The sequence below is a fragment of the Dryobates pubescens genome, chromosome 10 (assembly GCF_014839835.1).
Source record: "Dryobates pubescens isolate bDryPub1 chromosome 10, bDryPub1.pri, whole genome shotgun sequence".
NCBI classification, from domain to species: domain Eukaryota; kingdom Metazoa; phylum Chordata; class Aves; order Piciformes; family Picidae; genus Dryobates; species Dryobates pubescens.
Window position 1 is genome coordinate 27828967 of NC_071621.1, and position 12842 is coordinate 27841808.

At 42.2% G+C, this 12842-nt stretch overlaps 1 protein-coding gene across 4 annotated transcripts in view; it reads right to left on the reverse strand.

Moving 5' to 3' along the window:
- The window catches only part of ELMOD1 (ELMO domain containing 1), a 32738-nt gene extending 20590 nt beyond the window's left edge, over nt 1–12148 (reverse strand). For 2 of the 4 annotated variants that reach the window (XM_054164657.1, XM_054164655.1), the window contains exon 1: nt 12053–12142. In XM_054164657.1, the coding sequence (XP_054020632.1) occupies nt 12053–12069 (17 nt within the window). In that variant the 5' untranslated portion in view covers nt 12070–12142. Of the gene's footprint in view, nt 1–3005; nt 3148–12052 lie in introns of those variants that run through there. The other 2 variants (XM_054164656.1, XM_054164658.1) reach the window with 2 other exon arrangements.
- Between the last annotated feature and the right edge of the window lie 694 nt (nt 12149–12842).

Here is a 12842-nt window from a genome sequence, read left to right on the forward strand (position 1 = left end):
AGAAAACCCCCAACCAAAACAACCAACCAGCACAAACAAAACCCAAACCAAGTGAAAACAAAAACCCCAACACCACCAAAATCACACACAGAGCACTAGAACTGGAAGCACGGAGTTTTCAAAAGATAATTCCAGAAAATTATTTGTCCTCTTATAATAAAAGGCTGTATAGCATAGGCTTCCTGCCTATGCTTTGGTGAAGCAGGGCTGTGTGAGAAAGGTGCACAGCTCACTCTGCTATCGTGGCTGCTGAGGATGCATGAAACCATTACACCCAGGCTTAGCTTTGCCTCTGCATCCAGCTGCTCCAAGCACAGTGGCTGGTTATCCTGACAAATATGAATCAACAGGTCCCAAAGAGTGAAGGTTGATGACTAAGGAAAGCAAAGCTTTCCCTGTCCTGAGGATTGCTAGTTCTTCCCAAGATCAGCTGCTATACAGCATTGAGGCTGCACAATTTCTCAAAGTACAGAATTGACAGCAAGCCAAGAAAGCTCTTATTTAAGTACTGCATCCAGTTTTGATGCCCAGCAATACAAAAATGTCTTTGACAAACCAGATGGTTTTCAGTGGAATTCCCTGAGATGGTAAGGTTGATCACAGACCCTGCAAGGAGAGGCTGAGAGAGCTGGAGCAGAAACCGCTTCAAAGCTACCTAACAGCAGCCCCAGTGCTTGTAGGAAGACCAAGAAGGAGGCAGATCCAGGCTCTTCACGGTGATGTAGAGCAGGAAGACAAGGACCAACAGTCATAAGCTGAAACATAACAGGATCAGCCTAGATATAAGGAGAATCTTCTCCCCATGAGGACAGTGTGGCTGTGCAGTCTCCTTTTCCTCAGAATTTTTTAAGCCCTGAGGATCCCAGTCTGACCTCAGATGTGACCTGCTGTGAGCTCCTGCTAGAACCACAGACCTGCTGAGGTCCCTCCCAGCCTGAACTCCATCCTATGAAGGACTGAAAAAGAGTGTTTCTCGTGTATGCAGCCTATTTTAAAGTTTGTTAGCATTTCAGCTGCTACCAAAGCCCACATACAGCTACCACAATTACATAACACACTCAAAAAGCAGATTTCATGGGCACAACTTATTTGCAGAGAGTTTATCTTTCTTGTCTCTATGGCTATGAAAGTGGAGATTCTACCATATTATACAACTGTCAGGCCCTACAGGGTGCACTAGCACTTGAGGCTGAGAGGAGAGAATCCACCTAGGGTCCTTTGGTTTGGAAGCACATCTCAGAAAAGGCAAAGACAAGGTAATGGGAACACTGCCATCTACACATGGTCCTGGGCAACTGGCTCTAGGTGGCCCTGCTAGAGCGCTCAGGTGGACTAGCTGACCTTTCTGACCTCAACCTCTCTGTGATTATATTCTGTGACTGTATTATGGGAAAATATCAATACAGCTTTGATATGCCAGATTGCTATTAAATGGTCAGAAATATTCAGTCCATTATTTTCCAAGGTTGTGTGTATGTGGAGTCATCATTAGCCCATTATTTCCTCTACACACCACTGATGCTTTCAAAGGACAGTTATCTGTTAGGAGACTATATTACCCTTGTCAGTGGAGAGCCTGAAGAGCTCCATCATTTCCTACAAACACTCTTAGGGGCATGGTGTAGAAGGACATTCAGGGAAGGAAAGTTAACTCAGTTAAGGCCCACACAGGAGTTTAATCTGCTTTATGTTCACTTCTATTTAATCTCCTTTGGAGGAAGATTAAGCCAAGGGAACTAAAACCATTTTATATCTAAATAGAGAGCATCCACACAAGTATTTAACATGCTTTAAAAGCATCCACTTTATCTTCACACTTTAAGTTAATTCACTTAACGCTCCCAAATGCCTGCATGCAGGCAACCCCCTTGTCTTCATGCAATAGGAAGCCTCTATTTTAGATACAAAGTGAAATCTGAAGAATGAGGAATCACTCCCTTGCTAGAATCAAGTTTAAGATACACAAGAAAGTGTCAGTTGCCAACACTGAAATATTATAATGTCATGTCATTCTCCTTCCATCTCCCCACAAGATGTGCCAGAGCACACTACTGTGAGGAGTTCATATGTGCTTCACAGCAGCTTATCACCTCCAGCATTAACAACAAGAGTAGTGACTAGAAGGGAAGTCCACTAGCAGCTGAGCAATCATTCTTTCAGTTTCCCACAGCCAGAAGAAATATAAGACAGCTAAGAGTCAATTCCATACTCTTTCAACTGCCACCTTTAGTACCATCGGATATGTTGGTTTTCCAGTAGATATTTGGTATCAGCCCTCACAGACTTAGTGCACCACCCCTGGTGAATCCAGACACAACCTATAGCCATCCCTCAGCCTCCTCAGCACATCCCAGCTCTACAGTCAGACTGAAGGTCCAGAGAAACAAATACATGAGATTATTGTCAAACTGGAAGGTGGATTCTGAGCTTTTCTCTAAACATTTGTAATAGAAATTAGAGTTACTTTCCCTTGACCTGTTTTTTTTCCCCAATGGATAGGTCTGGTTTAGACCAACTCACTACCCACAGAGATCATTTATATGAAAAGAGGGAGGACTCAGTTTCATGTTAACAGCCCATCTAAAAAGATTTCCTTCTAATGAACAATATAGCTCCCATAAACCCCACATACTTCCTTTAAGAAGGTTCATGACTACACTTAATTGCCTCCAGAGCTGAAACATCACAATCCATTTCATTACTCAAAACTTTGTGGATAAGACTGGGGGAGCTGGTGAGGGTGTTGTTAGTTTCTTTTGAATCACATGTTGCTGCCTTTAGGCTCAATGAGAGATTCACAAATCTCTCCCATTAAAAGGTTTGTTTTGGCTATAGTTTGCACAAAAATAACTTACTAAAAATGTATCTACTGAAAACATGTCACCACAGCACACAAACACTACATCTGTGATTCACTAAAATATACTTAGCAGCTATTACTAAGAAAGCTAAGAAACTAGTTTTGACTAGGTAGCTTATAGAATGAAGTTAGCCTTTGTGGATACCTTCAGTTTTCTACTACTCATCCATCTCAAGCTTACAACAGTTGAAATCTTCCATTTGGAACATGAACAGCACAAAAAAGCAACACAGGTTTGGTTTCAAAAGTCTGCTCTTTATAATAGGGAATTCTTGCTTGTAGACATCCTGCAATAAAAGCACACTAATGATTAAATAAGGCAAGTTGTATGGTAGCCACTACACCAGTTCATGTAAGCAAAATCAAGACACTGGCAGCTATAAACGACAGTGTATCATGAAGAAGAACTCACATGGAAATGTAGCATGAGCTACATCTGACTACAGCACTGTGACATTAATTTTTGATCAGGTTTAAAGTCCAATTCCAAACCTCCTTTTCACTCAATCTCTCTGTGTTTTGTGGATATTTTCCTGCTTTTTGCAGTGTATGTGTTGTCACTGTGGTTGTTTTTCTTTCCTGCTTGCCTTTGCAGTTTCTCAGCACAGTAAAGTGTGTTTCACCAGCAGTTTGTGCAGTCATGTACAGCAATACCTTAGATCCTGAGGTGAGTTTTAAGAATGTATTGCAGAAATGAAGCTGGTCCATGAAGACTTGCACTCTACTCTTCTGCATCCCAAGCTCCTCCTACATGCAGCTGTACAGATCTACAGATTTATCCTTACATATGGAAAACACATTTACAAGAGTTCATATGAACATTTCTTCTGCTAAACCAAAGACAAAAATGGCATGATAAGATGTTGATGCTGTGAGAGACTAAATTTTGTCTCTCTCGATGTGACTCAACAAAGATAAAATCACCTTCACTGCTTGCCCAGCTGATGTGTATTAGGCAGACGTCACTGGAACTTGGGAAGGTGCATAGATAAAGGTTGCTCACCAGACTGCAGCTGCCCTGGAAATGGGCAGAGGCTGCTGCTATCCATACTCTCTTGAATGTACATACATAAAAACTGTATAAAAGATCTGAGCAACTACTGGCTCAGTAGAAGGAAAACACAAAAGGAAAAGACCTGGACAATGCTGCTGAGAAGGAAAACACTGAAGAAGGAAAAGCCTGGGGCAATGTTGCTCTGAAGAAAAATGGAGAGAATACCAGGAGAGAAAATGACAGAGACATCACCATGTAGCCTGGAAGAAGCAGACCAAGAGGAATCTTCTCTCCATGTCCTAAGTTCCACCTGCCACAACTCATGGAGCTGAAGAGGCTGCTCAGAGGACAGCACAGCCAACAAGGACAACATCTCCTCTACATCCAAAGCTGCAGCAGCCTTCCTCCACAGACCCAAACTATCTTGGGGGATAAGGGGTGTGGTAATATAATTCCTTTCCTCTTCCCTCTCCCTCTCCTCTCTCTCACTCTCTATTCCTTCTCTCTCTCCTTCTGGTCCATCCACTTTATTTGTGTAATAAATAGCGTAGCTGTTGCTATTTTGGCCTCGTTTGTGCCTCTAATTTCATGACACAGGAATATTCAAAAGTCTCTTTCCCTCTCTGGACTGAGACAGATGCATATAGGCCAAGTCAACAGGCAGGTCCTTGCTAAGGATGCTGTATGAGTGGAAACACACAGAGCTGTCCTCCCAGTAGGGCTTAGAGTTACACATTCCCACTGGTTGATGACAATCACTTGGACATCAGAAGCTGCCTGCTAGCTCCTGAGTAATATCAACACAATTCATCATAGTTCTCCCAGTTGGGCTCACAGAAAGGGCCACTGGACTCTGAGATTAATACTACAGGGAAAAAAAAAAAAAAAAGAAAACCTACTTGTGACTTGGCTGTCAAGAAAAATATATACAAGAAAAAATATTAAACTTCCCCAAAATATTCTGAAAAGAGTGAATATTCCTTTGCAGGCCTAGAAGAGATTTATGGAATACTACCCAATGCTTAAAGCTACCACCAAAACAGCCACAGAAATGTAAAGTTTTCTTCTTTGTATAATTAGCAAACACAAGCTAAGGGCTGGTAAATGTACCTATTCAATCTTTCCTCTTTCCTTGCTTTTCTAATTTTAACTCTTTTAATATCTTCCCACCTGTATGTCACTCTCCTTCTGAGCTCTAATTTTCTGCTAAGAACAGCTTTAACCAAAAAAGGAGTTAGGTAGTCACTACCTAGCAAGGCTATTAAGAATGCTGCGAAACCAGGCAACCCACCCATCTCTACTAGCAATAGTGGGGCTCAGCAGAGGTTCTGCAGGAGGGGATGAAGAATGGAAGACCTACAGTTGCTAGGATCCTTGCAAAACAGAGACATATAGAGCCAAAAAGAAAAAAAAAAAGGGAATAGAATAGAACTGAATAGAATTAACCAGGTTGGAAAAGATCTTTGAGATCATCAAGTCCAACCTATCATCCAACACTATCTAATCAACTAAACCATGGCACCAAGCACCCCATCCAGTCTCTTCCTAAACACCTCCAGTGATGGTGACTCCACCACCTCCCTGGGCAGCACATTCCAATGGCCAATTACTCTTTCTGTGAAGAATTTCTTCCTAACATCCAGCCTAAACCTCCCCTGGTACAGCTTGAGACTGTGTCCTCTTGTTCTGTTGGTGGTGGCCTGGGAGAAAAACACACAAAGTACACGACTGCTGCAGTCACAGCACTTCTGTTCTCCATAGCACATCCTGCACTGCCTGGGATAAAAAGTTCACAGTGGCGAGAAGCAGAGAGCACCAAGCATGTTGTTTCACACTCTGACATTGCAAAGGGAGTAACAGAAGTGGTTCTCAACAAGGAATGACAAGGTTTGTCCTTAACTACCCCAGCTGATGTTGGCCTGTGTGATGGGAACAGCATGTGATGATTATTAGAATTTACAGCTTTCTCCAATGACACTATGACATCATATTTTAATAAAATCTGGCTTTGTATTTAAAGATATCAGACTTCTCTAGACAATGTGCCCAGGTGGACAAGAAGGCCAATGGCATACTGGACTCTATCAGGAATAGAGTGGCCAGCAGGAGCAGGGAGGTCATTCTACCCCTGTAGTCAGCACTGGTTAGGCCACACCTTCAGTACTATGTCCAGTTCTGGGTCCCTCCATTTAGGAAAGATGTTTGAGTTGCTGGAATGTGTCCAGAGAAAGGCAACAAAGCTGGGGAGGGGTTTGGAGCACAAGTCCTTCCAAAGCTGTCTAGGACTTTTGTGAAGCTCTTTCCTGTGTGAGGTATGTTTGCCTGAATTCAAGAAGTATGCAGAATAGAATAGAATAGAATAGAATAGAATAGAATAGAATAGAATAGAATAGAATAGAATAAACCAGGTTGGAAGAGACCTTCAAGATCATCGTGTCCAACCTATCATCCAACACCACCTAATCAACTAAACCATGGAACCAAGCATCCTGTCAAGCCTCGCCCTGAACACCCCCAGCAACGGCGACCCCACCACCTCCTCAGGCAGCCCATTCCAATGGGCAATCACTCTGTGCAAAACTTCCTCCTAACCTCCAGCCTAAATCTCCCCGGTGCAGCCTGAGACTGTGTCCTCTTGTTCTGGTGCTGGTTGCCTGGGAGAAGAGACCAACCTCTGCCTCACTACAACCCCTCTTCAGGTAGTTGTAGAGAGCAATAAGGTCACCCCTGAGTCTCCTCCTCTCCAGGCTAAGCAACCTCAGCTCCCTCAGTCTCTCCTCATAGGGCTTGTGCTCCAAGCCCCTCATCAACCTTGTCGCCCTTCTCAGGACACATTCCAGCAAGTCAACATCCTTCCTAAACTGAAGGGCCCAGAACTGGATAATGCAACATGCTGACATGAAGGAAAGCAGAGATTAATTATTGTGCAATGATTTTGAAACTAATAAATTAGAAGGTGCTTATTCCCTCTCCCGCATAGTTTCAGAACCTCACTATTTTCAGAGCTAGTAGCAAACACAAAAATGTGCTTTGGGTAAAGCAAAAACTTCAGCTAGATACCCACTGGGATTAAAACCTGGAGGAGAAGCAAACAAGACACAAAACCCAACCAAAGAACAAAGAAATAAAAACCACAATCCCACTAGTTTCAAAGAATAAAATGCAAGCCACTGAATTTGCCTGCACATCATTTTCTTTCCTGCATGTCCTGTTTTAGGTCCTACAGATAAGAAAGATTCTTACACAACTGATTTTCCTCAAGGACATACTCAGCTCGGAGAAGAAAGCATTACACATCAATATTTCCTTCCTGAGAATTCTGATTACGGCATGAGAAGTCAAGGACACATTAGTTACAGATGCCAAGCTGTCCAAGTAGGTGAGTAAGCAAGTGCTACTACCATTTTAGAAGCTAATTAACTTAACTATCTTTGGTTTATTTGTATAACTTACAGTGTGTATACAAGGTCAGCCAAGAAGTAATGCACAAATCACCCTTTCTGCCACAGGCAAACCTGCTCTTAGCTCCTTTAAAACACAGTTTATTCATTCTGTGCTTTTGCAGACTTGACAACTGAAATCCACCTTATCTCTCCATTTAGACATGAAAGCAAGTCACCGTGGCAACTAGGGAAGACGTGAGAGTAGTTTTTAAGAGCAGCTTTCTACACTTCCCCTGCTCTTCATTTTGCTGGCTTGACTTTCATTTTATCTGATGTGACTCCAGTAAGACAGAACTTATGCTCAAAATCTGCTAGTGCTTGCAGACAGACTGTTTTGCAGTAGATCAAGAGAAGGTGTCAAGTTTCTAGGATTTATTGGAAAAAAAAACCCCTAGTTGGTTCTCCAAGTTGTTATTTCAGATGTTTAAGATAAGTTACAGTCAAAGTGGAGGTGCCACTGACAAACTCCTCAAAATACCTTTACAAAGAGAAAGTACTGAAAGATTAAATATTTCACTGAGAAACTGTTTTATTATTTCATAAGTGGTATTTCAGACTTCAAACATCATTCATACCAGAATAAGCTCAGAAAGAAATCCAGAACAGTTATTTTTGTTTGGACATTGCCCTGCATTAGAGATGTGAGCATAAGAATCCTGATGTTTACTGCCCAACAGCACTCACCTAAATTTAGGTATTTAGTTATTCCAAGTACTAGACTGTTAAAATAAATAAATAATAACATTTCTCTTTCCACTGGAAAGCAGCAGCTGTTGGCAGGTAGATGACAAGCCAGAAATGCGCTTCTGTTAAGTAACGATCCTCCAGTCTAAAAATTATATCCCTATGAAAGATCTGGATGTCAGAATAAATGGTGTATGATATACTTATCAGAAGATATACAAGAAGCCACTTGTGTTGATGTATGCATGCATGAACCAAAATACGAAACTGATGAGAACAGAACAGAATAGAACAGAACAGAATAGAATTAACCAGGTTGGAAATGACCTTTGAGATCATTGAGTCCAACCTATCATCCAGCACCATCTAATCAACTAAACCACGGCACCAAGAGCCCCATCCAGTCTCTTCTTAAACACCTCCAGTGATGGTGACTCCACCACCTCCCTGGGCAGCCCATTCCAATGGCCAATCACTCTTTCTGTGAAGAACTTCTTCCTAACATCAGCCTAAACCTCCCCAGGCACAGCTTGAGACTGTGTCTTCTTGTTCTGTTGGTGGTTGCCTAGGGGAAGAGACCAACCCCCACCTGGCTACAGCCTCCCTTCAGGTAGCTGTAGACAGCAATAAGGTCTCCTCTGAGCCTCCTCTTATCCAGGCTAAGCAAGCCCAGCTCCCTCAGCCTCTCCTCACAGGGCTTGTGCTCCAAACCCCTCCCCAGCTTTGTTGCCCTTCTCTGGACATGTTCCAGCTTTGCCATTCAGTTGTGTAGTAGTCTTTGGAAAGGCAACCAATTCAATTCAGGATTTATTTTGAAGTCTTGCAATTGTTCAAATATTGTAGGACTAGAGTTTATTCAAAGCAGCCTTACTACATGGCACCAAAACACCTATCTTCTTGAATCTTTTTGTCCCATTAAATGGCTGGACTTTGTATTAGAAATACACTGCATAATACAGCTTTTAAAAGTAACTTTTACAGCAACAATTTCATGTTCCAGTTAAAGTACAGATGGCAACTGTCAGCAAAGATAGGTTAACTTCAGAGGCAGGCCATTTTGCAACAGGTAAAGACTACCTGTAAGAGTATGTTGTTAAAAGAAAAACTACACACAAATAGAAAACCCCACCCAAAATAAAACCATTCACCCTATGCCTCAAGTAAATACATGCCAATAGCAATAAAGCATCATACCATAATAACAGTCTAATTATTGTGCTAATTTCCAAGCTAGAAGGCTTAATATCCTTGTCTTGCACATCTTCCTGCAGCTCCAAATTTCACTGCTTTATTCCCTGTCACACATACCTGCCATTAGGATTTCTTAATCTCCCCACACTTCTTCTAGAGTTACAAAATATGAGCATTGTACTCATGTCAGTTCATGTGAAAGGATTTGGGTAAGAAGTTCTACATGCCTGTAATCAAACAGAATAGCTTTCCTTTTCCAACAGTGTTTTCTTATTTGAGGTGCTCTGTTTTCTCTACATCCCTTAATCTGACTTTCTGTTCAGCATGTGGGATAGTGACAAAGGTCTAAACTGTACTATTTAGATAAGCAATTGCTTTGCAGCAGATCTACCTTGGCTACATAAGAGAAGATAACATCATTGAGACTTCTCAAATCTTTCAGGATTTACTAACTTCAGAAATCCCTTGAAAAGAAGTAGCAGGTAGCTTCTTCAAGATAGCCTTAGAAATCCATAAAGCACACTCTATCCAACATGGAGAGAACACCAAATCAGCCAGAATAGCCAAAGGAGGGCAGAACGGGCAGTAGCAAGGCATTTACTGTCATCAGGAAAAAGCCAGAAGCTTAGAAGCAGGCTCAGATTCTCCATCAGAAGGGAGCAAAATTACACTATGCTCAAAAGATACCAGGCCATTATGGGACAAGCTGCAGCATCCTGTGTGACCTTAGATGGAAGCTCCCACCCTCAGGATGGTAGAGTCCCATGTATGCAGGACTTAACAACCCAGATCCCATACAGTACCAATTTGTGACCTTGAGTCAGGCTGCTGAGCAAGTCTGTTCAGGGAAAGAAAAGAAAAAAATATAGAGGATGGGGCTGCCAAGATGGAAATCACTGACAGTATCCAAGAAGAAAGCCTCTAACTTGGGAGCCTTTCACAAAGGAGACATCACCACAGGGATGGTAGCCAGGCTAATTGTGAATCATCAGGTCACTGATCAGTATCAGTGACGTTAGTGGAAGATTTAGGACCGCAGAGCTGCAGAGGCAAATCCTTTCCCTTCTGACTGGTGCCTGTGTCAGTAGAGAGCACACTAACACTTAACCTAAAGGCTCATTAAATCTTAGCTGTCTTTTGTGGGTGTTAGCAAGTAAATAATTACTTTATACTTTTAAACTGTTTATGTGGCACTTTGAGTCCTTTTGCAGCTGGCTCTAGATACCTGAGGAAACTGACCCAAACACACCACAGAGGTCCTTAAGCCAAGGTTTGTTTGGCAGCAAAATCTTGACAGATGATTATGCTAGAGGAAATAATGGTGATATCCATAGTGTATAAGATTCTTAGCTATAAACAGTCTAAAAAGAGAGAAAACTACAGTGACAGATGTTCTGTACAGAAGCATATGTTTCATCCCTCTTAAAAAGTTTTTTTCCCAACCAGACAGAACATGAATTCTTTGGTTCATACACAAATTAAGCTCTTGATCTGTATTTGTTGCTATGAATCATAGAATCATAGAATTGTTAGGGCTGGAAGGGACCTCAAGGATCATCAAGTTCCAACCCCCCTACCACTAGATCTGGTTGCCCAGAGCCACATCCAACTTGGCCTTAAAAACCTCCAGGGATGAGGCTTCTACCACCTCCCTGGGCAACCTCTACCCTCATGGTGAAGAACTTCCTAACATCCAATCTGAATCTACCCATTTCTATTTTTTCCCATTCCCCCTAGTCCTATCATTACCTGACACCTTAAAAACTCCCTCCCCAGCTTTCTTGTGGACCTCCTTAAGATACTAGAAGGCCACTATAAGATCTCCTCTGAGCCTCTGATCTCCTGATCTCTTCTCCAGACCAAATAGCCCCAACCCTCTCAGTCTTTCCTCATAGGAGAGGTGTTCCAGCCCTCTAATCATCCTTGTGGCCCTTCTCTGGGCACCTTCCAGCACCTCCAGATCCTTCCTGTAATAGAGGCTCCAGAATTGGATGCAGTACTCCAGCTGGGGTCTCACCGGAGCAGAGCAGAGGGGGAGAATCACCTCCCTCGACCTGCTGGCTATGCTTCTCTTGATGCAGCCCAGGATATGATTGGCTTTCTGGGCTGCAAGTGCACACTGAGAGCTCATGTTGAGCTTCTCATCCCCCAGAACCCCCAAGTCCTTTTCTTCAGGGCTGCTCTCAAGCCAGTCACTGCTCAGCCTATATTGGTGCCTGGGATTGCCCCAACCCAGATGCAGGACCTTGCACTTAGTCTTGTTGAACCTCATGAGGCTGTCATGGGCCCACCTCTCCAGCCTGTCAAGATCCCTCTGGATGGCATCCCTTTTTCCACTGACTCAACTTTTTTTTTTTTTAACAAACTGCTCAACTTTTTCCACTGACTACAGAACAAAGACAACATGGGCTTCCTGCACCTATAGCTGGTGTCAGCAAGTCCCCCATTCTAGCCCTGGTTTACAGAGCAACAACTGCAAGTTACACACAGGAGCAAGTAAGAGACATTTCTCCCCAAACTGAGCAGAATCAGCTTCAAAAACACCTGCACATCTTCACCATGCATCTTCCCTTCTCTGCTTTCACAAATAATACTCAAAATTCCAAACAGCATACAACAATGGGAAAGAAAAGGCACAACATTCTTCAGGCACCGTTCTGCTACTGTTTCTCCTATTTTCCCCTGACACATCAGTCACTACTGATTTCATACATTACTGCTCCAAACTCCAAGACAGTTCCCACGTTTTTGGCTTCTATAAGGAACTAGAAAGGAAATTTTAAATTAAAGAGCTTTAATTAAGTAACAAAATCTAGGTGAACCAAAAGAAATCCAATATAAACTAGTTTACACCATGAAAAAAAAATGCAGAGCAGTTACCTCAGGAAGTGTTTCATGGTGATGGTTTGTTTTGTCTTGCTGGAGCCTTAATCGATGGATCACTGATGACGTCTTCTCTGCAGGCAATATGAGTGCTGTAAAAATAGAATTGAGATATATTTACTAATAGAAGAGAAAAAAAACGGCACTTCAGTTTTCTAAATTGCTCTTGAAACAAACACCTATGGAAACACACAGGAAAGATGTTAGGGAATCTCACGTCAATAAAGCTGAAATGAAATATCAGTTTGCTCTTCAGCCTGAGCATATATTTTGACTAGACTATGCTACCCATGTCTCTTTTCAGAAAAGTAAAAAAATGTGACTAAGAGTACAGAAATAAGTAAGAAAGCTCGAAGAAAGATAATTTCAAACCCTTTTTGTGTTCTTCAAATAACTGTCTGCTTCACAGCAGCTTCCAAGTGGCAGTTTGAAGAGACACTTGGCTCATTCCACTGTGAAAAGCCCTTTGTTCCCCAGAATTTGCTATGCTGCTTGGAGACCTTGGGCAAAAGCAGCATGTAAGCAAAGAGCTACTACTGGGACCTGATTTAATTCATTATAGATATCCAGTAATCAATTTTCCTGGTGACCAACTTTACTAAATGATACACATGAGGTCTTCTTCAGATAGATACAGTCGACCAGATTCCCCATCCATTCTAAGATCTGATGTCCTACAGTTAATTTTCATGATGATTACCATTTAATTTCATGGGAAGAATTCAAGAAAAGCCATCAAAATATAACCTTGGCCAGGTACTGAAGGCACTTCCCAGCCATCAGCTCT